The 26,817-nt window shown below is 54.7% G+C and overlaps 10 protein-coding genes and 1 non-coding gene across 11 annotated transcripts; 5 read left to right on the forward strand and 6 right to left on the reverse strand.

Moving 5' to 3' along the window:
• Nucleotides 1-36: 36 nt before the first annotated feature.
• Nucleotides 37-1,563, reverse strand: C8Q71DRAFT_204074 (uncharacterized protein). The gene is made up of 6 exons (XM_047916987.1): nt 1,357-1,563; nt 1,088-1,300; nt 954-1,034; nt 788-903; nt 613-740; nt 37-562 (listed from the first exon to the last, which is right to left on the reverse strand). Exons 1-6 carry the CDS (start codon nt 1,522-1,524, stop codon nt 114-116), a joined length of 1,155 nt encoding a protein of 384 aa, XP_047783510.1. The 5' UTR covers nt 1,525-1,563; the 3' UTR covers nt 37-113.
• Nucleotides 1,564-1,572: 9 nt separating this feature from the next.
• C8Q71DRAFT_732964 (Mak10-domain-containing protein) lies at nt 1,573-4,722 on the forward strand. The gene is made up of 14 exons (XM_047922297.1): nt 1,573-1,803; nt 1,863-1,930; nt 1,980-2,105; nt 2,166-2,399; nt 2,451-2,612; nt 2,665-2,967; nt 3,017-3,088; nt 3,136-3,312; nt 3,365-3,496; nt 3,550-3,754; nt 3,810-3,880; nt 3,932-4,090; nt 4,139-4,246; nt 4,301-4,722. Exons 1-14 carry the CDS (start codon nt 1,725-1,727, stop codon nt 4,436-4,438), a joined length of 2,034 nt encoding a protein of 677 aa, XP_047783511.1. The 5' UTR covers nt 1,573-1,724; the 3' UTR covers nt 4,439-4,722.
• Nucleotides 4,723-4,854: 132 nt separating this feature from the next.
• On the forward strand, nt 4,855-6,745 carry C8Q71DRAFT_732966 (DNA glycosylase). Its single transcript, XM_047922298.1, has 8 exons — nt 4,855-5,158; nt 5,210-5,428; nt 5,484-5,674; nt 5,743-5,877; nt 5,932-6,024; nt 6,082-6,154; nt 6,222-6,497; nt 6,564-6,745. Exons 1-7 carry the CDS (start codon nt 4,898-4,900, stop codon nt 6,396-6,398), a joined length of 1,149 nt encoding a protein of 382 aa, XP_047783512.1. The 5' UTR covers nt 4,855-4,897; the 3' UTR covers nt 6,399-6,497; nt 6,564-6,745.
• A 148-nt stretch (nt 6,746-6,893) lies between these two features.
• On the forward strand, nt 6,894-8,894 carry C8Q71DRAFT_204267 (DNA glycosylase). Its single transcript, XM_047916989.1, has 6 exons — nt 6,894-7,456; nt 7,512-7,702; nt 7,753-7,887; nt 7,942-8,034; nt 8,087-8,159; nt 8,213-8,894. The coding sequence occupies exons 1-6, from the start codon at nt 7,001-7,003 to the stop codon at nt 8,423-8,425; spliced, it is 1,161 nt and encodes a 386-aa protein (XP_047783513.1). The 5' UTR covers nt 6,894-7,000; the 3' UTR covers nt 8,426-8,894.
• Nucleotides 8,895-10,350: 1,456 nt separating this feature from the next.
• Nucleotides 10,351-12,626, reverse strand: C8Q71DRAFT_204259 (Phosphomethylpyrimidine kinase-domain-containing protein). The gene is made up of 9 exons (XM_047916988.1): nt 12,468-12,626; nt 12,278-12,403; nt 11,592-12,228; nt 11,412-11,535; nt 11,218-11,361; nt 11,117-11,158; nt 10,862-11,058; nt 10,620-10,805; nt 10,351-10,561 (listed from the first exon to the last, which is right to left on the reverse strand). Exons 1-9 carry the CDS (start codon nt 12,558-12,560, stop codon nt 10,434-10,436), a joined length of 1,677 nt encoding a protein of 558 aa, XP_047783514.1. The 5' UTR covers nt 12,561-12,626; the 3' UTR covers nt 10,351-10,433.
• Nucleotides 12,627-12,750: 124 nt separating this feature from the next.
• C8Q71DRAFT_t9 lies at nt 12,751-12,847 on the forward strand. The gene has a single exon. It is a non-coding gene; the product is annotated as a tRNA-Gly (tRNA).
• Nucleotides 12,848-12,871: 24 nt separating this feature from the next.
• On the reverse strand, nt 12,872-13,905 carry C8Q71DRAFT_204343 (S-adenosyl-L-methionine-dependent methyltransferase). Its single transcript, XM_047916990.1, has 3 exons — nt 13,605-13,905; nt 13,357-13,547; nt 12,872-13,305 (listed from the first exon to the last, which is right to left on the reverse strand). The coding sequence occupies exons 1-3, from the start codon at nt 13,813-13,815 to the stop codon at nt 12,979-12,981; spliced, it is 729 nt and encodes a 242-aa protein (XP_047783515.1). The 5' UTR covers nt 13,816-13,905; the 3' UTR covers nt 12,872-12,978.
• On the reverse strand, nt 13,736-18,246 carry C8Q71DRAFT_204350 (DNA repair protein). The gene is made up of 9 exons (XM_047916991.1): nt 17,633-18,246; nt 17,471-17,568; nt 16,427-17,419; nt 16,313-16,372; nt 16,037-16,260; nt 15,647-15,984; nt 15,435-15,593; nt 14,016-15,372; nt 13,736-13,953 (listed from the first exon to the last, which is right to left on the reverse strand). The coding sequence occupies exons 1-8, from the start codon at nt 18,038-18,040 to the stop codon at nt 14,059-14,061; spliced, it is 3,594 nt and encodes a 1,197-aa protein (XP_047783516.1). The 5' UTR covers nt 18,041-18,246; the 3' UTR covers nt 13,736-13,953; nt 14,016-14,058.
• A 105-nt stretch (nt 18,247-18,351) lies between these two features.
• Nucleotides 18,352-19,830, forward strand: C8Q71DRAFT_732990 (GTP-binding protein ypt1). The gene is made up of 7 exons (XM_047922299.1): nt 18,352-18,674; nt 18,734-18,853; nt 19,040-19,052; nt 19,105-19,188; nt 19,241-19,371; nt 19,433-19,536; nt 19,594-19,830. Exons 1-7 carry the CDS (start codon nt 18,612-18,614, stop codon nt 19,694-19,696), a joined length of 618 nt encoding a protein of 205 aa, XP_047783517.1. The 5' UTR covers nt 18,352-18,611; the 3' UTR covers nt 19,697-19,830.
• C8Q71DRAFT_801907 (uncharacterized protein) lies at nt 19,831-23,176 on the reverse strand. The gene is made up of 6 exons (XM_047925957.1): nt 22,879-23,176; nt 22,754-22,819; nt 21,913-22,704; nt 21,522-21,860; nt 21,297-21,470; nt 19,831-21,243 (listed from the first exon to the last, which is right to left on the reverse strand). The coding sequence occupies exons 1-6, from the start codon at nt 22,928-22,930 to the stop codon at nt 20,009-20,011; spliced, it is 2,658 nt and encodes an 885-aa protein (XP_047783518.1). The 5' UTR covers nt 22,931-23,176; the 3' UTR covers nt 19,831-20,008.
• Nucleotides 23,177-23,326: 150 nt separating this feature from the next.
• On the reverse strand, nt 23,327-25,861 carry C8Q71DRAFT_732997 (uncharacterized protein). Its single transcript, XM_047922300.1, is given in 11 exon segments — nt 23,327-23,343; nt 23,387-23,488; nt 23,548-23,950; nt 23,985-23,986; nt 24,010-24,125; nt 24,178-24,215; nt 24,270-24,564; nt 24,602-24,607; nt 24,626-25,126; nt 25,188-25,253; nt 25,300-25,861. The coding sequence occupies 10 exon segments, from the start codon at nt 25,597-25,599 to the stop codon at nt 23,479-23,481; spliced, it is 1,737 nt and encodes a 578-aa protein (XP_047783519.1). The 5' UTR covers nt 25,600-25,861; the 3' UTR covers nt 23,327-23,343; nt 23,387-23,478.
• Between the last annotated feature and the right edge of the window lie 956 nt (nt 25,862-26,817).

The following is a 26,817-nucleotide window of genomic DNA, read 5'->3' on the forward strand; positions in this document are numbered from 1 at the left end:
GAGTGTCGCGCTGACATATATGCAGAAGAAATGTGAGAACAATGTATTCGGCCCCGCTGACTCTACACGCGCAAAGCGCTCTACAGCCTGTACAAAGCAGCTTAGTATCATACCTAAGCTAATCCGAGCCTCGACCGTACTTCTTTCATGGTTGTTTCTGATAATGCCCTTGCTTTCTCTGCTCCGGTAGCAGCAATTGATGTGAGATATGCCCCTTCTCCTTTCAATCGTTCGAACTCAGCGCGAGGTCCCCTGAACATCTCCTCAACCGCGTCCGCCACGTCGGCCTTGAACTGACCATGGCCCTTGTCGTGGTACCGCGTCGCGACCTTCATGACATCCTCGCCAGTACAAGCAGCCAGGATAGTCAAAAGATTCGCAGCGCCAGGTCGGCTCTGCGGGTCGTACGTGATACCGATAGGCGTGTCGGTTACCGCACCGCGGACCTTGACTTTAATTTGTTCCGCCGTGTCCGTCAGAAGGATACGCGACTTCTCGTCTGGCGCTGACTTCGACATCTTGGAGGACGGATCCCTCAGCGACAACACCCTTGGAGTCGGACCTAAGCCGACATCAGAACAACATAGGGCAGATGTTACAGGGGATACGCACTGATCATGCACTCAGGTAGCGGAAAGAAAGGGCGCGCTAGTTTGCTCGTGCGGTTGAATGTATCTGCGATGTCCCGGCAAAGCTCGATGTGCTGCTGCTGATCCTCGCCTACGGGCACATGCGTAGTCCTGTCGTCTGTGAGTCGTGCGAGCCAAAGACATGGGGAGCCGCGTACTTGTAGAGAAGAATATCGGCGGCTTGCAGCACGGGGTAGGTGAACAATCCTGCATTCAGGTGGGATTCGTCGACCTCCGACTCGTCTCTCGCATTGCGTGATATCGCTAGCCTTGACTGCCCGGTCTCTCAATATACTTCTCACGGAGGGGTATCGAAATCCGTACCTTCCATGTAGTCATGCGCTGGAGCCTCCCCATGGGTGTGATGCAATTGAAGACCCACGCTAACTCGGTATGATGTGGATTCTGCGGCAAGGGTTCGATACATCAAAAGGGTAGGAGGATCACTGCTCACATACATCTTCCTGATAGAAGATAATGGAACGCTCTGGATCGAGGCCTATGGCGAGGAGGACTGCCAGCATTTCTCTGCGAGCGGCCTTGAGCAGTTTTGGATCTTGCGGCAAAGTCAGAGCATGCCACCCGACGATGGAGAACAGCAGCCTGTCGTCCGGGTGCGCATTGCGCTGCAGATTCACCCAGTTCAGGAGTGCACCGAGGTAGTTCCCTAGCTATAGCATTTCGAGCGTGAGCGCAATTAACGCGAAGACTGCTTGTCAGTTCGCACATGCGGTATCCCTGTCGGCTGTATGCCAGAGAATATAACTTTTGAGCCCGGCTGTGCTTGGACGTTGCTATAGGACCTAGCTGGAAGAAATGCATGACCTCGAATACATGCTCGAAGACTGTCGCGAGTTGCACGGCAACATCGCCGGACGGAGACAAGAAGTGACATGCAAGTTCACGGAGCTGACGCGACGCGTCGAGCACTGGCAGGTCGCGTTTGCGATCGCCGTAGACGCCCGACCGTACTCCTTGCCCTACTGCGTCCTCCGTCTCTGACAGCTTGACTACGGCGAGCGATAACTGGCGACACCGCTTTCCTGGCTCTGCTGCCCTTGGCTCTGGGGGCGTGATCGAAATTCATTCGTCAACATGTACGACATGGACGTGGACTTGCCGGGCGGGAGCGACTTTGAAGATGTGACCAAGCTATTCGCGGCGGCAGCGAATGGTGAGTCTTGTGCACGGATCCTCCGATACAAGGGCTGAAGGGGGGCATGGCTTGAATAGATATGGATCCAGAGGCACTCTTAATGACGGACACATTCTCGCTGCTAGACGCGATGAGTGCCTTCGAGGTGCGGACAGGTGCGCTCCATGATGCAAGCTATTGACCAGACCACAAAGATCGGAGAGCCACGCATGGACAGCGGGATGGTCACAGAGTCACAGCAACGTCCTCCATTCGACCCATTAGCCCCCATGTTGCCTCAGGAGATCTGTTGGATCCTAGACCGGGCCTTTGCGTGCGAGGTGATTCGCAATTCATCTTGCCGCTACCTACGTTCATGTATTTTACGCTCGTTGCGTCAGATGGAATGGCACGCAGGCGCCAGTTTGACGCAAACAGTCCATACCCTACTCTATGTTCATTATCTGGACGACCTCAACCCAGACTTCATCACCGGGCACCAGCGGTATCTATATCCTCCAGATCCGCGGCGCCCGCTAGAGCTGCTCAGCGTTGTAATGCGGGCGAGCGTAATGGCACTGCTGAAGAGCTGTGACCTCGCATGGAGAGAACTCTCGAAAGGCAAAGTCCATGATGTCAGCCCTTCATGAATGTCCTGCCCCCGTAGTTCTCACTCCATCTGATAGGTAGAGGACTGGTTGGGCGAGAAGAGCGAGGTCTCCTTGCTAGAAGGGATCTCTGCTGACTTCGTCTTGAGAAAGGTTGACGACGCCTTGACGTGGCTACAGTATTCAAACCTTTCCGCCCAAGACGTCCAACTCTTACACGACAGGCTGCTACTCCGCAAGGTGCGGGATGTCATAGCGTGGACCGTAGACAGGGATCCTGATGCCTGTGCAGACAGTCATGCAGCTACTCAAGCTCACTCTGCCGTTGAGCAAAAAAGAGCTCCGAAGATTGTCCATCGATGCCCGTGTGCTGCTGCAAAGAATACGCTCTCAAAGTCTGACGCAGCCCACACCGGATTCGCCTGCAGCCTTCGTATTCGATCCGCACATTAGCCGCCGTTTAGCATGTTTCATGCCAGTCCGCATTATCGACTTACCACCTCAAGAACAAGCTTGGGATCACCTTTCTCGGCTTCTAGACGGCTGGGAAGAGCTGAGCCACTTGCTCGATAACCCATGCGTCTCCACTTGGGAGGTGAGGCGACCATCCGTTACGGCCCCAATCTCATTCTTACTTGCATCAGATCGCAGGCTGCTTGAGAATATGGTCTCCGCGACACGAGATTCATCCGGCATATCTGCGTTCATTGTCACAGGTGAGCACGGCGTGAACGTGCGGAGGCGTCACTCAACGCTCCCGCAGTCCGTCGTCTATGACAGAGGCAATGTCATGGGGCGGTTACCACCTATGTGGTCGGTAGAATGCTTCTTCCAGGAGTCGGTCGGATGCTCGTACGAGGCCTTCCTCTCCAAGATTTGTATCCGCAACGATAGTTCTGCCCTGTGGTTGAAGAAAGAGATCGAAAATCGTATCTGCAAGGTGAAGCTAACTTGTGACGGCTGTGAGCCGAGTCTGCTGACTGCGTTCGCAGTACACAGCGGCTGACCTGCGAGCGAATTCGTATAATCCACCCAGGAGGCGTCGATACTTCATGAAAGCTTCGCTGCAATGGCACGAGGTCTTTGATCTCTTCTTGCAACTTATCCCCTATTGCGAGCCCTTCGTAGGTCGTACGAACAGCAGTTCTACTTCCTCGCCGCTTATCTTCGTGTCCAGGACAGCGAAGGACAAGCCCTTGTAGATGTGATGCCGAGCATAGCCACGATGCGTCGTTTAGCGGCCTCTAGGGAGATCATCCTGTCTGGGCTCCAACAGGATCTATACGCCAGAGAGGAAGTGACCATCGCATATTGGTACTTGTCCCGCATTCTGGACGCCCATTTGGAGTGCATCGATCAAATTCTGAATTTCGATACGCAAGGTGAGTCCACCTTCACGTTACGTCGCGACTGATCGTCTGAGACGACGATGCACAGCACGCGAGGAGATGAAGATACAGCTCAACTTTCTCACTGCTCTTCAAGTAATGTCGATGGCGATGTGCGCGGTACGTTCCCTCTCGAACATGGCTCCGCGTATTGCCTGAATAGGTTGTCAGATCACATACAAGCAATGTACGCTGCCATATCAACGCACTGCGCTGAACTTCGTGCGCCGGCACAAGTGGGCGTTCAAACCTGAATACGAGGATCTCGCACCTGCATTACCGTTGCCTGATTTACGGCGTTTCGTACCTGAGGTCGAGGAGATGCTTTCGGTATGGATGTTTGCAACGTCAGTGGACTGCACTCATGTTCTGCCTTAGAATGGGCAATATTCACCAGCCCAGTCATTTGCCCTTGCGGAGGATATGCTCGACAGCCTCGAGGGCCTAGAAGGGTTTGCAAGCATTTGGGCAGAGGACCGAAGAGCGGTTAGCATCGGGTCTTATGTTTACACCGCTGCTGCACCTCTGATGTGTCCCTAGTTCTTCCAGGGCTTGGCCCGAATATGCATACAACTGCAAGCCCTTCCAGCGTCCTCAGCAGACGTCGCTGGCTTTGACCTTCGGCGGCTCAAGTGGGTAGATCGTACTCATCCTTGGTTTCCGGACTTGGGTGTCTGAGCCAGGTGAAACAACGAAGAGGACCGCTGCTGCTTGACTAGACGTACGAACGATGTTGCGAAGTCGTGTCGCGGAGTGACGTCAGCGCCCGTACTAGATGATAGATCCTGCACAAAGGATCCTCCGGCGGGGGGTGTTGAATAATACATAAGGGGGTACATCCTATAGTAACTTACCGACACGCGTAGTAGCGATGTTGGATGCGACTGTATCACGGCTCAGAGTCCTCCGAAGACATCGCGTCGACATTGTCAGGCCATGACGATATCGAGCCGTTGTCAGCGAGATTTGATCCGAGGTCAAGGGAAGTCTAGAGAGGGAAGACTCCGAAGAGCGACCATCGTTCACATGCCTATCCCGAATTGGCGCTGTGGACCCACAAAGTCCGCCATCGCGACAGGCGCTTAATGCCTAGTCTTCACTGGCATACCACATCAGCTACGAGTTGCTTGTGTCGACATGTCGATGCTCAGGCCCAGGAAGCGCAGTCCCCCGCCCGAGACAAGTCTGACATCTAGAACGAGTTCTTACCACTCAGCCGTCACACTGTTTGAGCTGCCTACTTCTCATGAAACGCCAAAAGGTACAGAGGCCCTGTGCTCTTCAAGACGGTCCAAACGCCTCAGAACTGAGGCACCTTCGGTGGTCGGAGATGACAGCGTCGAGGACGCGGCGGCCACGAAACAGGAATCGAATGAGGCAGGAGCTGGTGCAATACTGGTCCGCCGCGACCGTAACATAGGACGTGAAGTCGCACTGACCTCCTCACAGTCGAGCAGTTCAGGACCAAGCAAGAGTCGCAGAACAGCTAGAGATGCGTCGTCCCCCCGCAAGAGGTCGAGAGCAATCCCTCGGGACCTAGGACTCATCACCTCCCCGGCGCGATGGCGTGAAGTATACGTCAAAATCCAAGAGATGCGTTCAGGCGTTGTAGCTCCGGTTGATACCATGGGTGCTGGCGCCGCGCAGTTAGGGGAAACCATTCCCAAGGTCAGTAAATATCATGCCGCTCTAGCACGTGCTCATGGTTGATTCGATGCTGCAGAATCAACGTTTTGCGACGCTGGTGTCGCTGATGCTCTCCTCCCAAACGAAGGATGAAGTCACATCAGCGGCTGTCCGCAAGTTGCGCGAGGCAGTCGGCGGAAGCTTGAGCGTCGATGCTGTTCTTGCGACAAATGACGATGCCGTTTCAGAGGCGATATGCAAAGTCGGATTTTGGCGTCGCAAAACGGAGTAAGTGATGCTCCAAGTTGGCATTCATCATCTCAAGGATAGCTGCTGACAATCGCAATGATCCGCAGCTACATCAAGCGCACAGCACGACGCTTACAAGACGAATATGACGGCGACATCCCCAAAACTGTCGACGAACTGTGCTCATTACCTGGGGTCGGTCCGAAGGTGGCGATCATTGCACTCCATGTCGGGTGGAAAATGTACGTCTACACAAGGACCTTGGATCGCGAGGCCACATAATGACCGTATCGCAGAAATGCGGGAGTAGGTGTGGACGTACATGTTCATCGCGTGACAAATAGGCTTGGCTGGCATGACCGTCCTACGAAGACGCCAGAGGAGACACGGTATGAAGGCGGCCATGGACTAAGTTGCACGCGAGCGTCTGATGATCATTTGGACAGATCGAACCTGGAGGGTTGGCTTCCAGAGGATCTGCGCCCGACGTTCACGAAACTATTCGTAGGTTTCGGCCAGGTTCGTCGGAATTCAAGGATGGGCTCCGGACCTCCGGGGCCAGCGACCATGCTGACATGCCACTTAGACCATATGTCTTCCAGTACGACCACGGTGCGAATCTTGTGGTCTCAATGACGGTCTCTGCCCTACTGGGTCGACAGCAATGTCTCGGCTCGAAGGTTCGGGTGCGGCAATGAAAGGGGAGTCGTCTCCAGGTCCATTGCTCAACGTAGAGGTGCAGGAAGAAGTCGACGTCAGATAGAAGGCGGCGCGGAAACAGCCCTTCATGGCACGCAAAGAAGAGGACATGCCGGTCTAGCGGTCTCCCTGCGACTCGGACAGTGGCAAGGAACTGGCACAGGTGAGTAGAGCATTTGAATATGTCTAGGCTCAGACCATTAAGCCTCGTTCTGTGCGTGCTTGACAGTATTTCCGTCGACTGTTGGCACACGCGAATGCAGGATGACGCCCTCCCGATCATGCTCATGACGCGGGACATCTTACCATTGGCATTGTGCTGCCATCGTTCTGCCAGTGATTCGTGTGCAGTGTTGTAGTAGCCATTAAATGACAGAATATCGTCAAAAAGGCGACGATAGGGAAATGTCTCACCCATCCCAACATTGCTCCCTTCTACGGCATTGATCATGAACACTTCGAGATGGGCATATCGTCGATTACTTCAGTTGTATTACCTTTTCGGGAGCGGTACTTCTGAGCGCTTGTTTCTGGGTCATGTGCGGCAAAGTTCAAACCTGTTCAAACTGACCTCGACTACTACGTCTTGTCAAAATCGCTCAAAAGCTGGCACTGCTTCGTTGCCGCTTACCATCAGTCAGAGGATTCCAATCACGTAGACTTCCGATGAAGAGAAGTGCTTCTCCCGTCATACTCCTGCGTGCCAGTGAGCATCTAAGCGGCAGCCCTGTTTCGACGCTCACGCCGACATCCGAAAGCAGTCATACGACCCTGCGGCGGTCAAAACGCATAAAGGTCGAGAGCGGGCCATCAGAGCCTCGCGATGACGCTCGGTCTTTATTGGTGAAGTTCGAAGGCCTCGAGGAGACGACGCTGCAAGTCGCAGTGGACGCGCCAGCCACAGGGACCAGTAAACGCAAGCCGGCGACTCGAGTGAAGAGGGAAGGTACCACATCTCCCAAGAAGCAGAAACCTATCAAGCAAGCATTGGAGACACCGCATCCAACCCCTGCCCGTTGGTCCGAAGCATACAATGCCATCAAGGAGATGCGTTCCCGCATTGTGGCTCCTGTCGACACGATGGGTTGTAATAGGGCACAGCTAGAAGAGACTATCCCGCAGGTGAGTACGTTCGTATTCGCATTGGGCGACATCATCTCAATGATGCATGTTCCAGAATCAACGGTTTGCCACTTTGATCTCTCTCATGTTGTCCTCCCAGACGAAGGACGAAGTCACGTTCGCGGCCGTCGGCAAGTTGCGCGAGGCTGTTGGTGGTAGTCTCAGTGTGGATGCACTTGTCAGGGCGGACGACTCCGTGATCTCCGACGCTATCTGTAAGGTCGCTTTCTGGCGACGCAAGACGCAGTGAGTTGTGCCCTTACGATGGCCATACTGGTGGCTGAACGGATTTTCAGGTATATCAAACAAGCCGCACAGCGGCTGTGCGATGATTTCGACTCCGATGTTCCTAAGACGGTAGACGAACTTTGCTCCCTGCCAGGCGTTGGCCCGAAGATGGCCTTTCTCTGCCTGCAAGACGCGTGGAAATTGTGGGCAGCGATAGTCTTCAGTACATCCGCGGAGTCGCTTACCGATTAATACAGGAACGTGGGCATAGGAGTTGACGTGCACGTTCATCGCATCACCAACAGGCTGGGCTGGCACAAGCCGCCGACCAAGAACCCTGAGGAAACACGGTAAGTCCGCCCTCATCTTTTCCTTTCAATCTCACATTCACCACTCCTGTAGCCTCAACCTCCAGTCATGGCTGCCGCTGGAGCTACATCCCGAGATCAATGCACTTCTGGTAGGATTTGGCCAGGTAAGGCTTCGAGTGTACCGCCTACCCTTACCGCTCATGCCGTGACTACGCAGACAATATGCCTCCCCGTTGGCCCTCGATGTGATACCTGCAAGCTCAATGATGGCCTCTGCCCGAGCGCCCGCAAAGGCACAACAACAAGGGTGAAAACGGGGAAGGCTGTCGTCGCCGCGGCCCGCAAAGCTGGTCCTGAGGTTGAGATTGCCATTGAAACAGAGACCGTTGATTCTGTTCGAGACCCCTCCTCGCCGTTATCTGATGCATAAGCAAATGTGACGACGTCTGTGTCGGCGATGTCGTGCATTGTCATTTGCTATTGTTTCATTTTGCTCTCAGGTCCACCTGTACACACTGTGCATTCCCGTTGCTCACATTTATGACGTTAACACCAGAACGAGAGATATATCAACCACGCAATCTGCTCAGCATTCTCAGGGGCTCCAAGCCCGCAGGGTTCTCTGACGTCCTGACGTCAATTGCGTTTACACCGTGGTCAGTGAACGAGACGCGGGCATCGAGCTGTAACGCTTCCCCACTCCCTTTGGACTCGGCCTTCGGATTGTCCTCACCGAGGGAATCGTCTACCTATTCAGGACACCTTCGACTCGGAGTAGCCCGCAACATACGTATTCCGGCTTCTTCAAGCAATTGTTGTCTCGGAACAAGCGCGAAAGTGAGGCATTACAATTGAACAACATCATTGTTCGTGTGGTTCGTGTGGTCTATCTGTCATCGGTACGTCTTTAATTCCGTGTGGTTGCGAGTGTAAAGATGATGATCTCGCAGGCACATTGTTTGGCTGGCATGCCACAAATCCTTCAGCGACACAGAAGGTGGCTCGGACCTAGTGCCGTACTGTCGCGTGAATGTGCAAATGCGCGATTATAATTGAGTTTATAACGCTGCTTATAAGTTAGTAAGCATCGGACGTTCGGTTATGGGGGATGTCGATCTTGCTTCAGACCCCAAACCACTGTGTGGTACGTCGTGTGATGTCGGATTGTGAAGCTAGGGCACTGTTTCACCATGGAAACGTAACGGGAACACTGACGGTTGGTCCTATCATAGATGAAACATGAAAGCGAATACAAGGGCGGGATTGGGAGAGCCGAATAAGACATAACCGGGAAGAGGTGTGCTCATGAACGTCTATTCGCGCCGTGATTAACAGAGACCTCTGCTATCAGTCTTATCTCATGGTCCATTGAAGGCCCGTCAAGCAGCGCCGCAAGGCACACGAGTTCTGTCCATACAACGTACCCATGGAAGTCTCAGCCGAACAACCTTTGAGCAGATGCTAGCTCATTACTGTGACACCCGTCATCCTCACAGGCACGGGAAAATATAGTAACATGCATGAATCGGATTATAAGGGGACGCGTACGATCTGACATGGGTTCACAACTCTCAGATTCTCTCTTGCCCCTGCACCAGTTCGCAGACACATCATTGTCGTGATAGTTCTCCTAAGGCTCATCGAGCCTAGATCGACTCAAACCGTTCTGCAGGAGATCCGGACTAGGCTATCGTGCTTAGAACTCCCGATGAACACTGTCACCAACGTGACAGGGTTTCGTTCAACGATCCGCTGGATGTCGCCGGAGCTGCACAACCCCTCCCAGAAGAGTTCGATCTGACGAGCGCGGCGCCAACCAAGGAGAGCGATGTCTACTCCTACGCCATGGTGATGTGGGAGGTATGCCGCAAAATGATTTGTCGGTGGATGCATTAATCATAGGAATCTAGGTATTCACCGCGACGATACCTTTCCCGGAAATCAAAAGGGATTCAACCGTCATGATGAAAGTGGTGCAGGGTGCAAGGCCCCGGCGCCCTGTGGAAGACGTCTCTCCCGAGCTATCCGACACCATTTGGTCCCTTATGGAAGCTTGCTGGGATGGCGACCGTGACAAGAGACCGCCCATATCACAGGTAATTTCCGGTCTGGAGGGCGAGTGGGGCTTGCAATCTCCATTGGGTAGTCCCTCTGCAGACGACGGTGCCGAAGAACTCGCAAACAAGATGAGCTTGCTGGGTACCAAGGGAGGCACCGTTGGCGATGGGCATGAGAGATGCAATTGCGCCGACGTCGACGTATGTAGGCACTAAAACCTGAATCTTGATTTGACGGCTCGATGGTAGCCCCCATGCTTGTACATGGACTCTCTTGTGAACCATTCTCGCCGCGTCGTGTCAATATTTCACTGGCCTACTATTGTACATTTGCGTGTATTCATCCGTCATCCTTCACATAGATCTTACACTCCTCGACGCTTATAGAAGGCCCATAGACATATCCCAGAAGCCCTGCTCCAGCCGCACACATCGCTCCCAAGTGCTCTGCCACTCCTGGAATCGCACAGGCGACGGGGGGTCAGCGACGGCCATAGCCTCGATCGCGTCTACATCGCCTTACGGGTCAGCGGACTGAACACGGCCGACGGAGAGCAGCCTGCACACCTAGCCCGAGCTTTACGGCCTTCTGGTAGTCCTCCCCGGAGTAGTCGTCGATCCACTTTCTGTAGGGGTTGTTCTCCAGCTTCACCCAGCTGTCCGGCCGCGCTGCTTCTTTTTTCAGCCACAGACCGACCTCGCCATAGCCGAGTAGGCAGGCGACAAGGGCCATCACTAAGCGCGAGGCGTCACCTATGTCAAGTATAAGCCGGGGACGAACGCAGATGAATCAACGGGGGCACTCTGACCTTGTAGCCCGGTGTCAAGTATGAATGCGCCGTATGCAGTTGTCGCGGGCGACTCCGGCGTAGCCTTCAGTTCGTCTTCGGTAATGCCCCATTGTGCGCAGTATGCGCGGTGCATGGTGACTTCGTTGATGACGGTGATGATTGTAGCGGTGGCCGCTTGTATAGAGGAGAACGTCGACGACTTCGCTGCGAGCAATCTTGGTGACCCTTTGTCAACAATCGGCACAATTTGTTTGTCATGGGTCATGGACTCACGCGTATGCCCTCGCGTAATATCGCAAGTAGAGGTAGTCTTGTCTTGCATGCCATGTATGTCATTTCAGAACTTTGCAAATGCGACAGAACATGCTGCGCACTTTATGAAGTGCAGGAAGCACTCTTTCGCGAGGGTTCCCTGCCCGAGTTGCTTGACGAACTCGTGCTCAACGTACGCCTTCCATGTCTCCCGACAAGAATCAATCAGGATGCGAGTCAACGGATGCGGCACGCTCGGTGTCGGTCTTCAACGCGATGTTAATAAGTGGCATTGTTGGAGACAATTGTGACGTACTGCGGAACACTGCGTATCACGATTGGGTGCATGTGGTTCAGAGGGCCGTGTCCTTGGCCTATAGGATCCGCGGTCTCGATGCCGAGGTGAATGTAGACCGTGGCCGATCGTGTTGCTTCGATAACTGTGAAAGCGGACACAGATCAAACGACGCAGATGCCGGAGATAGTTTCTACTTACAGTCCTTCCCGCGGCCCAACGCACATGCTAATGCAGAGGAGAGCGTGCAGCCCGTCCCGTGAGTGCTCTTCGACTCAACGCGAGGGCGGACAAACAAGGTAGTCGAGTCCGCCTCTTGCAAGACGTCGATTACAAGCGCTTTGGACGACGGGTCCTCCTCCGAGATCTGCAGGATCTCCATGTTCCCGCCTAGGAGGCCTTCACGTACAATCTGTATCTCTGGGTGGTCCGCGGATATTCTCTTCACCTCGCTCATCGTCGCCGTAATGTGCCCGCCCTTCAGAAGCACGGCTTTACACCCAGTAGAAAGCAGTGTTTTGGCAGCAGGCAACATATCCTCTACGCTCTCCAATTTGGAGGGCGAGCCGCAATGAGAGAGCAGCAGCTCGGCTTCAGATTTGTTTGGCGTGATGAGGGCGGCGAGCGGGAAGAGCTCGGAGACCATAGTCGCGACGGCCTCGGATTGTAGCAACGTATGCCCGGATGTCGAAACGCACACTGGGTCGACTACGAGGGGCGGTATACTGGCACCATAGTATGCCTTCAACGTTTCGGCGGTCACATGAACGATGCTAGCATCATGCAGCATTCCAGTCTTGATCGCCTTCAGCTCTATGTCGTCTAGTATAGATTGTAGCTAAGCCCGAGGTGTGAGATACCGTGCATTATATTGATTCGCTGCGTACCTGTTGTTTAACAAATTCTGGGGGACATGGGTGGACCCCTTGGACGCCCGTCGTGTTTTGGGCCGTCAACGCGGTTATGACACTGGAACCATAGCATCCGAGTGCAGTGAATGTTTTGAGGTCAGCCTACAGACGTTAGATCTCAAATGAATATCTGACGCTTTCGACCAAGAAATGAGCGGTGCTCTACTTGAATTCCCGCTCCTCCGCTTGAGTCTGAACCCGCAATCGTGAGTACAGCTGGCCGCACAGATTCTTTGAGAGCAACAGTCATTCTGGACATTGGTCTTGACTGTCTGTTGTCGACAGTGCGGTAGCAAGCAAGATAAGGGCTTGACCTCGTCAAACCCTAACTACATCTACTCGGCCGCCGCCACCGCCACCTTGCCAATCATATTTTGCTCAAGCCGAGCGATCGACCGTCGGCAGCTGTCAGCCGATCGATCATACAACAGAATAGCGCCACATTACTAGCGTGTGTGGTGTAATGGTAACATAGGGTCTTCCCATATAAGCGCTTCAGTACGACACTTAGTGGCCCTGCCTCGGGTTCGATTCCCGGCACACGCAATATTTTTTCTTTCTGGCCAAGCCTAGAACGTGCGACGACACATCCCAATGGGCCGCAAGAGACCCAGCATTCATACGACATACATGGTTTGACATCCGCACCAACTCTGAGTAAGTGGTTTGCAACATTTTCATGAGTCTGCAGCGGACTTGACGCCGCACGCAACAAAGAAATCGACGTCTTTCCCGTGCATCTTCCCCGACGTCACAACACTGAAGTCCTTGCACACGAGGTCTGCCGTCTGGAAGACCCGTCCCATGTCTTCTTCATCGAAGCCTCGTTGGTGGGCGACGATGTGTTCGTCACCGCCAGCGTCGTGTTCGTGGGGGAATATATCCGTCTGAAGAGTGCTCCGATAGATATCTGCAACTAGAAGGGAGCCACCAGGTTGGAGGAAGGAGGCGAGGAGGTGCGTCACATCCTCTATGGATGAAAAGTGATGATAGGCCATAGAGCACTGTTATTCAATATGAGCGTCGCGAATCACGAAGTGCATCTTGTCTCTTACTACTATGACATCGTACTTCGTGCTGCGTAGTTCATGATCGTCTTGCTTCAAGTCAACGCATACGGCCTTCATCTCTTCCGGGACAAGCCCCTGGTTCGAGGCCCGAAGATTGAACTGATCGACCATCCCTTGGCTGATGTCAACCCCTACAACCGACTTGACATACGGGCATAGCTCCCGAGAGATGAGACCTGCAAATTCATCCTGTCAGCCTCTGCATAGATCCATGCAGCAGAGAGTGGCCATACCGGTGCCGCATGCGTAGTCCATCAACGTCGTCTTGTCTTCATCAAACAAGTTGGGATACATTTGGCGAATCGCAGAAGCGAGTCTGCGCGCCAAGATCTTCGCATTGGGCCGCTCATCATACTTGTGAGCATGTTTATCATAGTAGGTCTTGTTAGCGTCCTCGAAGTCGTGAGCATGCGAAGAGCTTGTGTGCTGCGATCCGTCCAACATATCAACCTCGTCCGACGATAACCTAGGTGAAGGGGTACGATGCAGCGCGCCTGTTGAGAAGTAAATCGCGGCCAATCTTCATCTGACTGAGCCAAAAGAGGCAGGTGGTCAGGTTTGAATTCGATGCAATGACCTGAACTGGAAGGAGTGTTGTCAATTCCACAGTGCACTCATGCTGGAGTGGATTTTGCAAGTATTACCTATGTATCATGCAGACTGGCGGGGGCCGTTTCAATTCGCATTTCATCTAATGGACAAGGATCCACCGTACTTCTTCCTCGCAGCCACATCCATCTTGGCTTTGACTTCTCGGAACGCTTTCCACCATGCACGGCCGACGACCTCTGTAGTGACTCGCCCGGCACTGTCTTCTGTCGCCTCGGAAGCATGTTCCCATACTCCATAGCGTCTCCGCAGAAGCACGAGCCACCAACGTGCAACTGCGACCGCCTTCTCGATACCTGCATCGCTCAACCCCAAGCCATCCACGCATTGAACAAGGTACTTCGCGAAGTAGTCGACGTCCCTCTGGTTCGGAGGGTATTCCCGAAACCCGTCAACCCACGTCTCGATCACGCGCTGCACGTCCTCCTTTTCGGTGAAGTAGAGCTTCTCGTCCTTGCCCTGCTGCTTCAGGAACGGCGGCTCGATATACTTCGCTCGCGGGGCGGGCGGCCGGTAGTATGGCACGGACTGGGACTTCGATCGACTCTTTGGCTTGAGCACCTTTCGCTCGTGGAATACGGCTGCCCCCGGTGCCTTTGCAATTCGTGCCGCGGCTAGCTGCTCTCGCTGTACGTCCGCGGGCAACATCACGAAGACCTCTGGGTCGATATCGAGCTTGCGTAGGTCCCGTTCAGAGACGTTAATTCCGGAAGGCCCGTCTCGCTTCGCGAACAGCGTGCTCTTGGTCGGAGACATACCGGTCCTGTTCCTTGGTGCTAGCTGCCGTGTGATATGCTTGACGTTCGTGCCTTTCACGGTGATCTTGAGCTTCTGCTCTTCGGCTATGGAGGCTGATCGACTGCGAGAGGGTCCGGCTTCGGCAGCAGGTGTGGTGGACCGACGGTTGTACTCTGTCTCGAGCTCCTTTCGCACGTCATCAGGCAAGGCATCGAACACCGACATATCCACTTGAGAGAAGGACGGGAGATCGACTGCGACAGTGGCACCTATGAGTTTGGGAGGTCGTTCGACAATTTGAATCTCTTCATCCTGCGATGGTGGTTCTACAACGATGCTAGGACCAGCTGCTTGAACATCGCGCTTCGCTTGTGATTTTGAAGATGTCGGGTCGGGCTCAACCGCGGCCCTAGTCGGCTTCGCCTTGAAGGGGAGTACAGCTTGCCCAGACCCTGAGACTGTAGCGGCGGGACCCTTCTCGAGCTTCTGGATCTGTATGCTAATACCACGGAGCTCTTTTGGATCGAAGTTGAAGCCCTTGAGTAGTCTCGATGCGTGTTCTCCGATAACCTTGGCGTCGCTCGTCGCGTGCCCGCCAGGCGCAATCAGCGGTGTTTGCCTGTTGAACGATTCGCATATCCCATGCCCCATGAACTATGTCACAGATCATGTCAGTCTACGAGCAGGAGACGATCTACAAGAAGAGGCTAACATACCTTCGGTGCCTCCACAGGTGCACTCGGATCCCGCTTCAGAATCTTTAACATCAAAGATCGCCCGCGCATGTCGATGTTGTCGAGCCTCCGCGCGACCTCTTCCGCCATCTGGAAGATGAACGCCTCAGTTTGCGAGTTGTTCTCAAACCTTATACCGTACTAGACGAGCGATATGAGTACGCAATCCCGGAGCAGCCAGTGAGAAGACTCACGTTGATATCGCAAGACACGGATTTACGGGGTTTGTCAGACTCGAGCCTCCGATGGTCGATTCCGCGTATCACGTTGTACAGCGTCTCGCCCGTTCCCTTACCCAAAGCCTCGCACAACGTAGCTTTGCTCCTCTTCGCGAGTTCGCCAAGGGTAGTCGCTCCGAGCTTCTCCAACGCTTTCTGATGGGCTGAGCTCCCGAACCCGTGTAGGTCGTCAATGTCCAGAGGAGCGAGCAGCTCCTGCGCGTTGTGAGGGAAGATGTGGAAGGATCCAGCAGGCTTTGCTCGGCGAGAAGCGACTCGGGCGAGCATGATGTTGTGTGCAATGCCTATACTGACTGAGGAACATTCAGTTATGCACGGCAGTTAAATCGCGAGCGAATGATTTACCTTCACATCCTGTCACCTTCCTCACCTGAGCTCGAATAGCCTCTGCGAAATCCTTCGCGGGATCGACAAGCGAGGAGTTCGAATCCTGACTATGCGCCAACTCGGTGTTGATCCTGTCCACGCTACTCGTGACGTCTATCAACGCCTCATCCACGGAGACAGCTTGCAAGTCGTCCGCGTGCGCCATCAGAATGGTGTAGAATTGTAGCGAGAGCTGCTTGTATCTGTTGCAACTATGAGAGATCATTCCTTCACGAGAAGAGTATGCTACGGTACCTTTGAAACTCGTATGGAACGGTCATGAGGGTCGGACATAGCTTTCGGGCTTGTTGCAAACTGCAAGGGGTCGACTCAATATAACTGAATCCGCCATGTAGGTAAGCGTCATACCTCATTCCACTCCTGATGCCAAAATCTCTCGCCTCATAACTAGCACTGGCGATCTCACTAGTACTCGGGGCTCCTCCCTGATTCCCTTGCGAATGACACACGACTACAGGTTTCCCGCGCAAATGCGGGCGGTCAAGCAGACCAGCCGAAACGAAGAAGCTGTCGAAGTCGCAATGCATGATGACCCGCTCTTCGTCGTCCGTCGCCTTGGGTTTTCCCTTTCCTCTTGGTGACCGCATGACCAGTTGCGCGCCCTTCATAGAGACGTCACCGCCAGACTTCACCTTCCCACCGATGTTCTCGTGTATGATCTTGCTCACGGCGCTCTCATCACCGTCCGGCATACGGCCCCACGTAGATGCAGTACCGTCCTCGATGCGCTCCTGGGCCTCCGCGACGAGGTTCTTCAGCTCTGCCTTCCACGCCGATAGATGGTGCAAGCGCGAGTTCTTGTAGTAGCCTTCGATGAAGTTCGGGGCCACTGACGTGTGCGCGGCCCGCCATGCAGGATCGGCCATTGCTCGCTGAGCGGCGATATTCGACTTGTGTGCAGCGTAACCGGGAACGCGAGAAGCTTGTTCAGGTGTCGACGGGTCGGACGTGGAGAGCGGTCGAGGGGACTCTTCATTTCTCTTGCTCTTAGGTGTACGAGGGGGTGTGCTCGGAGGCGTGACAGCGTCTGCAATGCGCGAGGGCCCGGCTACGGGTTGTGCATCCGCGACGAAGGCTGAAACTGGTTGCATAGCTGCAGACGGACCAGGTTTACGCGTAGCATCAACTGCCTGAGACGCAAACCCGTCGAACAGCGATCGTTGTCCGACTTTCCTGCCTTGAGAGGCCTCTACGCGCTCTCCAGCCCTGAAAATGTGATCTTGCCAAGGCAGCAGCTGTCCCGCCTCTGCGCTTTCGACCAACCACTCCGGACGAACAACCCTCATGTGTTTGAACTCGCGTACTTTAGCGGGTGTCAGAGAGCATGTGATGATGTGCGTTCTACAGGGTTTCAGTTAGTACAGCAACTTGAGCACCGTAGACACCACGTACACCAAGCCCTTCTTGTCCAGGTAAGGGTGGTAGATGCCACCATGTTTGATGATAAGCTCGCGCAGGTCCTGAACGGATGGTTCAGTCCATCCATTGATCTACATGTAAATTGAATGGTCAACCATCTCCTTCCTGACTAGCACGAGACTGACGCAAACTCACATAAATCTGTAGCCCCTTGAATATTCTCAGCGTCGCATCCGCCTCGTCCGTGTCCATCTCAGCGTTTTGGACCTGTAGCTTGGCCCGCTTCCTTGCCATATACTCGCCAAATTCCCCGAAACGAGCCGCTCCATAAGTGTGACTGTCCAGGTATGTTGTGTTATGACCACCGGCGCCCACAGAACCGAGGACCCCATGATAGTTCACCCCTTCCTCATCGCTGTCTGGTGTGCGTGCTCGTTTTGAGGATGGAAGCCTAGCGGGAGTCGGTCGCTCAGTAGGCGGCGGAGTCCTGCGAGAGGGAGCAGTCTGCTGGTCATCTATGTCGATGACGGCCTCGTTCAAAGCCTTGAGAAATTCTGGATCATTGTCGTAGTAATCGGAGGATGCGGTTCCTTGCGTGCTCATGCTCGACGTCTAGTATGGTCAGGGTTGGGAGTAAGCGTTGAGGTCCTCCTCCCCTCGGTTCGAAGAAAGTCCTGTGGCTGACTGGAGTGTTGGTGGTCAACTGGGCATGTAAGGCGTCGTATGTTCAAGTTAGGTTTGTGTAATAGCAATCGGACTCAAAGTTGGAAGCTTGACTGTGTATTCGGCGGGAAACCAAGCAGTCGTCGTCGAAAGAGGACGACCACCAGGCGTCTATGGTAAGAACCTACCGCGGCCACGTGCTTGGCGCATCAGCGCTTGTGGCGTCGCTGCCGCGCATTGCCGCGCACCGCCAGAGAGTTGCCGAGCGGGATGTTGCAGACTTGGACATATTTGATGCGCTTTCGCTGTGGCTGAGTGACCAAAGCCGCGCCCATCACACAGCAAAGCTGTGTGGCAAGCCCAATACCTCCATACACGGTCTACAAGTCCAGGGAATCCACCACCTCTACCCCGAGCTCCAGCCTGAATCGTAGATCGCGTCGGCCGACCATCCACGCTGCCATTTCACCCATATTCCTTGCTTCCGAACTATCGTGCCTGCTAGATCGACATGCCCGACGGTTATGACTATCTGTTCAAGCTCTTGCTTATTGGGGATTCTGGTGTCGGGAAGGTGAAGCGCGTACGCGGTCAAATTCAGCGACAGTCACTGAGCCTGGCCCTCTGTCACAGTCATGTCTGCTATTACGGTTCGCGGAGGACAACTTTACGGACAGCTACTTGAGTACGATCGGTGTGGACTTCAAGATCCGCACCATTGAGCTGGAGGGGAAGACGGTGAAGCTACAAATTGTGAGTGTTTGTCCTTTTGGCACGTCTGGCCTCGAGGCAGGTCTGGACATCCTGGACCCACGCGTCCACTGTGGCCATGTACGCGAGGAGACGTAGCACTCTATTGGTGGTCCGTAGACGTGCGGTTGCCTCCACATCGTCAAAGGATGCTTGACAGACTGCTAACGGAGTCCTTGTACTCGGCAGTGGGACACAGCAGGTATGAGACCTCCCCCCATCCCGTGCGCCATTCATTCAACTCGTACTGTCAGGCCAAGAACGGTTCCGTACAATTGCAGCTGCATATTACAGAGGAGCGCATGGCATCGTAGTTGTGTACGATGTGACGGACCCCGGTTCGTTCTCCCGGATTTGCTGGCGGAGCCTGTCCTCATATCCCCACGACAGAGTCATTTGAGAACGTCAAGAGCTGGCTAACGGAGATCGAGCGGTACGCATCAGAAACCGTCAAGAGGCTCCTTATTGGCAACAAGTCTGACTTGGTGGAGAAGAAGGCCGTCGAGTATAACACGGCACAGGTGCTGTGCCTGTCTTTCGTACGCCATACCGTCAGGCTGATATAGCGCAACATCGTTGCAGGAGTTTGCAAATCAGATTCAGATACCATTCCTCGAAACGTCCGCCAAGACCGCCGCAAACGTCGAGGAGGCATTCATTGTCATGTCAAGACAGATCAAAGACAGGCACGTTGCACCTCCCTGTTGGCAGTCTCGCCATATATCTGACCCGTGGTGATTCAGTGTCGACTCCGCCCCTCCAGCCCCGGCAAACGGTTCAAAGGCTGGTACCGTCACTCCGGGCAAGAGTCTTGACGGCCAAAACGCTTCGGGGTGTAACTGCTGAGCAGGCTCTGCGTTTCACATACACTGCCACGACGTCCGGCCTTATGCCACGACTCTACTCTGTTTCAATCTCACGGATCCGATATTTATTCTTGCAATCTACGGTATATAGCTCTCCATTGCCAACGAATGGACACAAATTAAGGCTACAGCATGATTACATGGCGTAAGTATACTACATTGAGACAGAGGTAGTCGTGTGCGAGACGTCGTTGCGAAATGTCAAGTGTCATCCGTACAGAGGTCCATGAAGGGTAAAGCAAATGCGAAAGTATCATGCATGAAGGGTCTTGACGTCAGGTCACCAAGGACTTCATCGTCGGAACGGATTCTTGGAGCCGCCGGTATTCGAGGGCTTGAGCCAATATGAACCTCGGCTCGTATCCTCTTCCTGTACCATCCACGATCGCGCATACTCCTGCGCAGGCGTAGGCGAGCGGTCCTGCTCTGCCCTATCCTTCTCCAGCCTACGGACCTCGTGCGATCCCAGCGTTGTGTCCGAGAACCGAGACGGCAGGAGTTCGCGGGGATTCCGCGCAGGCTGGCGCGGCTCCGGCGTACGACGGGGCTGCCCCGTGATATGGGTATACAACGACTCGTTCGACATCGACGCCAGCGATCCACGCTGGTCCTTGCGAGCTTCCCACCCGTCGTCACGGTAGTCTCCCAGAGACGGCAGCGGCGACGGCTGGCGGGAAGAGCCGCCGAGCTTCTCCATCGTCCTGAGGTGTCTCTGCTCCTCCGCGCCGCGCATGCGCTCGAGCTTGATGTCGCGCTCCTCGTCTGGGACCATCCACTTGCGGTTGGGGTGGTGGTTCCCGAAGAGCCGCTCGCCAAAGCGCAAGAGGCGCAGGCGCCAGCCACGTGGCCGGTCGAGCCGCTTGGCCGCAGCGAACGCCATGGTCGCCTGTGCGCGCTTGCGGCGCATGCGACGCCGCCAGAGAATGACGATGACGAGGAAGATGAAGGCGCAACCGAGCGTCATGAGCAGGATCTGCCACCATGCGAGCGAGGTCGCAGTAGTCGACTTGGTGTTCGAGTTGATGCCTGTGATGGTGGGCAGAGGCGTTGAGGCCGTTCCAGAGGCAACCGTCGCGACGAGGTCGGAGAGACAGAGCCCCAAGCCAGAGATGACGCTGCTGGAGTTACTACAGCCGGCGGACACACAGGTGCCCCCGCGCAGAATCTGGCTCGAGCTCGAACATGCGAGACAGTTGTTCGGCCCAGACCCGGAGCAGCTCAAGCAGCTGGAATCGCACGATTGACATGAAGACGACGCGGTGTCGAAGAATCCTGACTGTGAACACGTAGGAAGGCACCGTCCATTGTTCAGTACCGGCCGATCGGAAGGACAGCCCGAGCACTGGTTAAAGGAGGTCCCAGTGCAGGTCGCGCAGTCGGGGTGGCAAGCAAGGCAGGCTCCCGATGAGCTTACGGTGTTGGACGGACAGGAAGAAGTACAGGTGCCGTTGGAAGCGAGCTGGTTGTTGGTGCATGTCAGACAGAAGTCTGACGATCCCGCACAAGTACCGCAAGACGAGTCGCATGCTGTAAGACGGATTATCAGTCCACGATGGCTGATCATGCTCCGATCCACTTACCAGTGCACGTCAGATTGTCCTTCGGGCTAAGGAACGTTCCCGTCGGACAGCTCTCGATGCACGTCCCATTAGAGAGCACGAAACCAGCGACACATCCAGTACACTGAGCTTGGTTGGTCGTCGACGCGGTCGTGAAGTTAGGGATCTCGCACTTCGTGCACTTCGCGGAACAACCTGTACCCTCGTCAGTCGATTCAGACACGTGGGGCGAACATGTAAACTCACTGTCGCATTCATGCTTGTTGTTGTTCGCGATCATGTTCGAGTTCTCGCAGACTCCAGAGCTGCTCGCGGAGAGGCAGCTCCCATTAAATCGGTACGAGCCCGTGGCACAGATGATGCAGTCGTTGGACGTTGCGCCAGTGCATGTCTGGCAAAGAGACGAGCATTGTTCACAGGAGGCACCATTGCTGAAGCTGCCGTCGGGGCACTGTGTACCGCCAGACGTCGTCTGCTGGGTTGCAATGCACTGCGTAGCAGCATTGGAGCTCTGAGTGAAGCCGGACTCGCAGGTGATGCAGTCACCGGTTCCGTTGGCGCACTCTTCACAGCCTAGGGCACAGACTATTCACAATTGTCAATTCTGTAACTTTAAATTTTGACAAGCAGGACTCACTTTCACAGTTGCCACTGGAGTCCAGGAAGTAGCCCTTGGCGCATGTCGCGCACGCCGTGCCGTTCGAAGAAGCCGTCCAGCCTGCATTGCAAGTGCACTGGCCGTTCGAATTGCAAACTCCATTGACGCAGTTGCAAGTGGAGGGCGCGTTGGTCACGTTGAACTTGAGACACTTGCCGGTACCAGAGATACCGTCGTCGCAGTCGAGGCAGCCCACCGGACAGGCCTCGCAGCTCGGCCCAAAGTGCCCGGACGCGCAGGACTCGCAGGACGATCCTGTGAAGCCGCTCTGGCAAACGCACTTGCCAGAGGTAGAGCAGATGCCACCGGATGAGCACGGCGACGAGCACGCGGTCGATTGCATGTCTAGCAGAGTGAGCGAGTTGCCCAGGGAGCTCGAGGGGAGCTGGGAGACGTCCGGGACGGAGCTCCACAAGACGATGCGGTCGTTGGACGACGCGCCAGATACCGACATCCAAACATCGGAAGCAAGCGCAAGAGAACCAGCTGAGAGGTGCTTCGTGCTGTTCGTCGAGACATTCGTCGGGAGGGCGTTGAAGGAGGCATCCCCGGAGTAGTTAGCACCAGAGTACACAGCGACACCGGGCTGAAGCGAGATGTCGAACGGTAATGAGACAGATTTGTTGACGGAGAAGCCGTCACTGGCGGAGAGCGCGGCGCTGGAGGACGTCAAGAGTTCATGAAGGAGTTCGGGGTTGGTCGTAGATGTATACTCCCCCGGGAGGAGTTGCAAGCTGGTCGAGTACCCCGACGCTGACAAGGTCGCTCCCACTGCAGTTCATCAGTCAGCCATTCAGTGCCATTGAATATAAAGACTCACGAGTGATATTCGTATATCCTTCCAGGCATTGACCTGCAACGCAGACGACCGAAACAGATTGCGCAGCTGTCCGTAGAGAATATCAATAAGCAAGACCTCGCCGTCCATAATACTCCTTCACATACCAACAGATGAGGTCCAAAGGAGTGGAATTAAGGGAAGAAGACTCGAAAACATGTCGAGCTCGTGCGCGGAAAGAGAGGCGGGTGGTGGTCGTTGGATGGAGAGGGGGGCACGGAGAGCACGACTCAGTGCGCCATGAGCCTGAAATGGAACTCACGAGAATAATTGCCATGGTTGCCGTGTTGTTCTTCTCGCAATTGTTGTCTTTGCCGGCCTCGTTATTGTCCTCCGAGTCAACGCGCTCATTGTTCTTAGACGCCACCGACGGAAGTAAGCGCTCACGAAGTCCGACAAACAGCCAAACAACCAACAGCGACGATAATTTACTAGGTCTATTGTTGTCAAAACGACTACGAATACGACGGATTTTTGACAGCCAATAATGCATAGTAGGGACCAGATGATGAGTCGCTTTGCTGTATCAGAGTCGATCAGCTGTTGGATCATAATTTAATGGCTCGACTGTTCAAGGGCCCATTCAGTAATCGACTCCCGACTGCCAACAGAGACACTACGTCGTGAACTGGACAACAAGATACTCAGCCTGCTAATAGTACTGTACACATGACTTCGCCATCCGCGGTCGTAGACTAGGGTATCACTCAATGTTCACTGCAGAGACGGATCACTATCAGCACAACGCTTCTTGACAGCATCTGGGTTGTACGTACCACATATTGAATTCATGACCGAAGCGGTTCTCGTCGACCGTCTCAACGAAGGCCGTACGCTCGTTCATGAGTTCCTCGCGGTAGGCTTTCGCTTGCTGATCGGTCATAAAGTCCGCATAGTTCAGTACGATATCCTGTAGCTCGACGGGCAGACGCTCCCATAGCACGGTTCCCGGAAGGGCGCGTTGCACCCACGATGCTTGTTGCGGTGCGACTATGGACGCCGACGGGATCTTGATGTGAGGGTCCACCAAGAAGAACACGAGGATCTTGCGGTGGCCAGGTTTGGTAGGGTCCGCCAGGCGGAAGGGCGAAACAAGGTGCTGGTATAGATTCGGGAACGCGATGCACCTGTCTTGCTTCGTGATGACCTTGCCGACGTCCTGCACGCAGCGGTCGTCCCTAAAGAGGCACCGTCAGAACGAAAGGGTAAGCACGGCTACTGCATAGAGTACACACCGATCAATGCCATACAGATGCGTCATACAGTAGCTGTCATCCTGGCCATGGTATCGTGGTTCATTGACGGCGTTGCGGAAGGAAAGCGTGGATTCCGTGAGATTCTCGCAGTCGTAGTACTGGTCCGCGGTGAGTCACCACGGTGCGTAGCAAACAGATGGCAGGGCTCACGTAGATGAACGTTGAGACAATGGCTTCGTTATTCATGCCTGCCAAGTCCGCTCAGTCAAATGCGCGCAATTCTGAAAGAAAACTCGGGTAACCTTCCACGTGCCATGTGCCTCCGCCGTACTCTGGGTTCTCGGGAGTGAGAACGATATTCGCCAGCTTCACGATGATCTGCAGCGTCTGTCCGCGCAAGTTGACAGTCTTCTTCACTTCGTCCAGGCCATGGTCGTACGCCGGCTTACTCTCTGGCCAAGTCTTCGATTGCTTGTCCAACCATTGATGCCTGATGATTCTGCCGTAGTCGGTCCATGACTGTTCAGGATCTCTTGCTGCCTCCAGGCGGCGAACCTCCGCCTTGAGAGCCTCTTCCTCCTCGCCTTCGGGAGTAGGCTCAACCTGTCAGCCATCATTGTCAGCATAGACAAGCCTTGGTCAAGCAGAAGGCTCTTACGGGATCCCATATGCACTCGGGGAACTTGTGTCCCTTCAGGTCCATGCGTGTCGGCACCTGCTTCTCGCGTGCGAGATCGGAGAGCACCCACTCGAAAATGGGCACAGCTCGCTCGAGTACTGCGGGTATCACCTTCTCGAGGGCTACATGGTCCTCTGGGTGGACGTTGTTGATGTAGGGCGACGTCAGCTTGACGGTTCCGTCGTCGGCGACACGGAAGTCTGACGGCAGCCACTGGAAACGCTCGGACGTGAAGACAGAGTCCATGTCATCGTCTATACGAGGTTCGAGCAATTCACCGGACGTCGATGTCGTACGGCCATAAACGACGGGATACAGTGACGGGTGGACGAGATCTAGGACTTTGCCGTCGGATCCAGGGTGCCAGTCCTTCTCCGAGTCGGGAACCGACTCGAGGGGTGCAACCGCGGACAGCAGCTCCGTCCTCAAGCCAGCGGGTATGAGTTGATCGGACTTCCACGTACGCTCGTACGGACCAGGCTGAAGCGTACACAGCTACAGTGTGAATTGAAGCAGAACTTGAACGTACACAGAGACGAACCTCAATGCCTGTGTTCGGGTCACGCATCGCGGCGTGTGCATCAAGTTCAGTCAAGACATAGTTGATCTCCACAGCAATCAGCACGGCAAAGCAGTATCACCACGCAACATACCATGTTCTCCGTGAGTTGAAGGCTCTGATGCACATCTTTCTGTTGTTCGCGAATCTCTTCCGCCCATTTGGTCCGTATCTTCTCGTCACGATACTTGACATGCCAGTCGACCTTCTCGCGTATGGCGGCGCTCAGCGCGCACATACGAATCTCGACGAGGGTACGGGGCGTATCCTTGTCATCGGGATCATCATCGTCCGCGTCGAGGTAGTCGAAGTCGCCGACGTCCGTGAACGGGTGTCGAAAGCGACCGCCTTCATCGTCGAAGTCGTTGATGGAATCGTTGCTTGGGGTAGACATGCTTGCTGGATCAGAGGAGTGTCGCGCCAGGGTCGCGCCCAAGCTATCTTATATGAGTTCAGCTTTGCGACTCGGCGGTGATTGGCACCCCTGTCGGGGCCGGCGGGGGACTTCAACGGGTAAAATACCGACAGCGCGGCCAGGTACGGCGCATTGATGCCAAGTCGAACATCATCCGGGACACAGACTCAGACAGAGTATTTGCAGCCAGTCATCATAAGAACGCTGCTCAAGGCAAGTGCCATGGGGGCGTGGAATGAGCAGTGGCGCCGCGTGTTGGGCGCGTTTACACGCACCGCGTGTTCAACGCAGCGAACGCGTCGTTCTGACTCGGACCCGCACGCGCGTACTACTACTTGCCACGACGAGTCACTTTTGCTGAATGCGTCCCGCGCCCAACCCGCGCCCACAAATTCTGTAGAGACGCCACGATTCCGCGTTGGTACGTCAGAACGCCAGATATTCAGAACAGCCGCGTGCTGGCCGCGGTGTTTTCTCTTACTTGCTAAGAGAGTTCTTATACTAGTAGCACGCACTGCACCGTGACTGACGCCGCAACGAGTCGACCCGGCCGACTTCCGAGGAAGCTTCAGCGTACTCATCACTTACTGACAGGATACTGCAGCCCGGTCTTGAGTGCCAACGCATGCGCACGAACAGTTACGACCGCGACGTCCTTCGAAGTATCGAAGTATCTCGCCGGTCTGAATCGGGCTCTATGGGTAGCTGCAGTCTCACATCTTCTAGAAGGGGATGTTCTTGACTCGAGTACTGGAACACGGCCAACCTGATTATGCCTACAGCTCGGCTGCATCAAAACGGGCGCGAACCTGTTACGCTACGCTCAGCCACCTGATATGTGTAAGTTCGGGATCAAGCTCACCATAAGGCAGACTGAGACACGCCACCGCTGCACGTCGGTTTCGGCGGCTCATATCATCTTTGGCCGCTGTACTGGCTGATCCCTGCCGCATTCGGCTGCTTGTTGTTAGTCTGGTTGAGTTTCCGTGTCTTGCTGCACAGGAAAGGTATTGAGCAGTACTAGTTGCACGTGAAGGACATCAAGGGCTTGATGATGTGTGTAAGTCCGCAATCGCGACCGACGGTCATGGTATCTCAGTACTGGCGTCATTAATTGCCTTCGCAGTCCCCACTGTACCATGAGGACAATGTCAATGAGCATGCGGTCGAAGCATTAAAGGATAACGTACGCCGTTC

Source organism: Rhodofomes roseus (assembly GCF_022264815.1).
Source record: "Rhodofomes roseus strain CIRM-BRFM 1785 chromosome Unknown C8Q71scaffold_2, whole genome shotgun sequence".
Taxonomy (NCBI): Eukaryota; Fungi; Basidiomycota; class Agaricomycetes; order Polyporales; family Fomitopsidaceae; genus Rhodofomes; species Rhodofomes roseus.

Bases quoted from the DNA above. Each gene is read 5' to 3' on its own strand.
- C8Q71DRAFT_204074 (XM_047916987.1), bottom strand. From the start codon at position 1,524: ATGTCACTTCTTGTCTCCGTCCGGCGATGTTGCCGTGCAACTCGCGAC. The intron at 1,301-1,356 runs GTGCGAACTGAC...GAAATGCTATAG, and splicing joins AGCCGACAGGGATACCGCAT to CTAGGGAACTACCTCGGTGC. The intron at 563-612 runs GTGCGTATCCCC...ATGTCGGCTTAG, and splicing joins GCTACCTGAGTGCATGATCA to GTCCGACTCCAAGGGTGTTG.
- C8Q71DRAFT_204343 (XM_047916990.1), bottom strand. From the start codon at position 13,815: ATGTTGGACGGATCGCAGCACACAAGCTCTTCGCATGCTCACGACTTC. The intron at 13,548-13,604 runs GTATGGCCACTC...ATGAATTTGCAG, and splicing joins GGACTACGCATGCGGCACCG to GTCTCATCTCTCGGGAGCTA. The intron at 13,306-13,356 runs GTAAGAGACAAG...ATTGAATAACAG, and splicing joins CGAAGTACGATGTCATAGTA to TGCTCTATGGCCTATCATCA.
- C8Q71DRAFT_204267 (XM_047916989.1), top strand. From the start codon at position 7,001: ATGAAGAGAAGTGCTTCTCCCGTCATACTCCTGCGTGCCAGTGAGCAT. The intron at 7,888-7,941 runs GTGGGCAGCGAT...CGATTAATACAG, and splicing joins CTGCAAGACGCGTGGAAATT to GAACGTGGGCATAGGAGTTG. The intron at 8,160-8,212 runs GTAAGGCTTCGA...GTGACTACGCAG, and splicing joins TTCTGGTAGGATTTGGCCAG to ACAATATGCCTCCCCGTTGG.
- C8Q71DRAFT_732964 (XM_047922297.1), top strand. From the start codon at position 1,725: ATGTACGACATGGACGTGGACTTGCCGGGCGGGAGCGACTTTGAAGAT. The intron at 4,091-4,138 runs GTATGGATGTTT...GTTCTGCCTTAG, and splicing joins AGGTCGAGGAGATGCTTTCG to AATGGGCAATATTCACCAGC. The intron at 4,247-4,300 runs GTTAGCATCGGG...ATGTGTCCCTAG, and splicing joins GGGCAGAGGACCGAAGAGCG to TTCTTCCAGGGCTTGGCCCG.
- C8Q71DRAFT_204350 (XM_047916991.1), bottom strand. From the start codon at position 18,040: ATGAGCACGCAAGGAACCGCATCCTCCGATTACTACGACAATGATCCA. The intron at 17,569-17,632 runs GTGAGTTTGCGT...ATTTACATGTAG, and splicing joins TCAAGGGGCTACAGATTTAT to ATCAATGGATGGACTGAACC. The intron at 16,261-16,312 runs GTACCGTAGCAT...TAGTTGCAACAG, and splicing joins GTTCCATACGAGTTTCAAAG to ATACAAGCAGCTCTCGCTAC.
- C8Q71DRAFT_204259 (XM_047916988.1), bottom strand. From the start codon at position 12,560: ATGTCCAGAATGACTGTTGCTCTCAAAGAATCTGTGCGGCCAGCTGTA. The intron at 11,159-11,217 runs GTGCGCAGCATG...ATGGCATGCAAG, and splicing joins TGCTTCCTGCACTTCATAAA to ACAAGACTACCTCTACTTGC. The intron at 10,562-10,619 runs GTGTGCAGGCTG...AAGGCGATGTAG, and splicing joins GGCCGTAAAGCTCGGGCTAG to ACGCGATCGAGGCTATGGCC.
- C8Q71DRAFT_732966 (XM_047922298.1), top strand. From the start codon at position 4,898: ATGTCGATGCTCAGGCCCAGGAAGCGCAGTCCCCCGCCCGAGACAAGT. The intron at 5,675-5,742 runs GTAAGTGATGCT...AATGATCCGCAG, and splicing joins TTTTGGCGTCGCAAAACGGA to CTACATCAAGCGCACAGCAC. The intron at 6,025-6,081 runs GTATGAAGGCGG...TCATTTGGACAG, and splicing joins AAGACGCCAGAGGAGACACG to ATCGAACCTGGAGGGTTGGC.
- C8Q71DRAFT_732990 (XM_047922299.1), top strand. From the start codon at position 18,612: ATGCCCGACGGTTATGACTATCTGTTCAAGCTCTTGCTTATTGGGGAT. The intron at 19,189-19,240 runs GTTCGTTCTCCC...TCCCCACGACAG, and splicing joins GTACGATGTGACGGACCCCG to AGTCATTTGAGAACGTCAAG. The intron at 19,372-19,432 runs GTGCTGTGCCTG...ACATCGTTGCAG, and splicing joins TCGAGTATAACACGGCACAG to GAGTTTGCAAATCAGATTCA.
- C8Q71DRAFT_732997 (XM_047922300.1), bottom strand. From the start codon at position 25,599: ATGTCTACCCCAAGCAACGATTCCATCAACGACTTCGACGATGAAGGC. The intron at 25,127-25,187 runs GTTCGTCTCTGT...TGTACGCTTCAG, and splicing joins ACCCGAACACAGGCATTGAG to CCTGGTCCGTACGAGCGTAC. The intron at 24,126-24,177 runs GTGAGCCCTGCC...ACCGCGGACCAG, and splicing joins TTGTCTCAACGTTCATCTAC to TACTACGACTGCGAGAATCT.
- C8Q71DRAFT_801907 (XM_047925957.1), bottom strand. From the start codon at position 22,930: ATGTTTTCGAGTCTTCTTCCCTTAATTCCACTCCTTTGGACCTCATCT. The intron at 21,861-21,912 runs GTGAGTCCTGCT...AATTGTGAATAG, and splicing joins CTCCAGTGGCAACTGTGAAA to TCTGTGCCCTAGGCTGTGAA. The intron at 21,471-21,521 runs GTGAGTTTACAT...ACGAGGGTACAG, and splicing joins CAACAAGCATGAATGCGACA to GTTGTTCCGCGAAGTGCACG.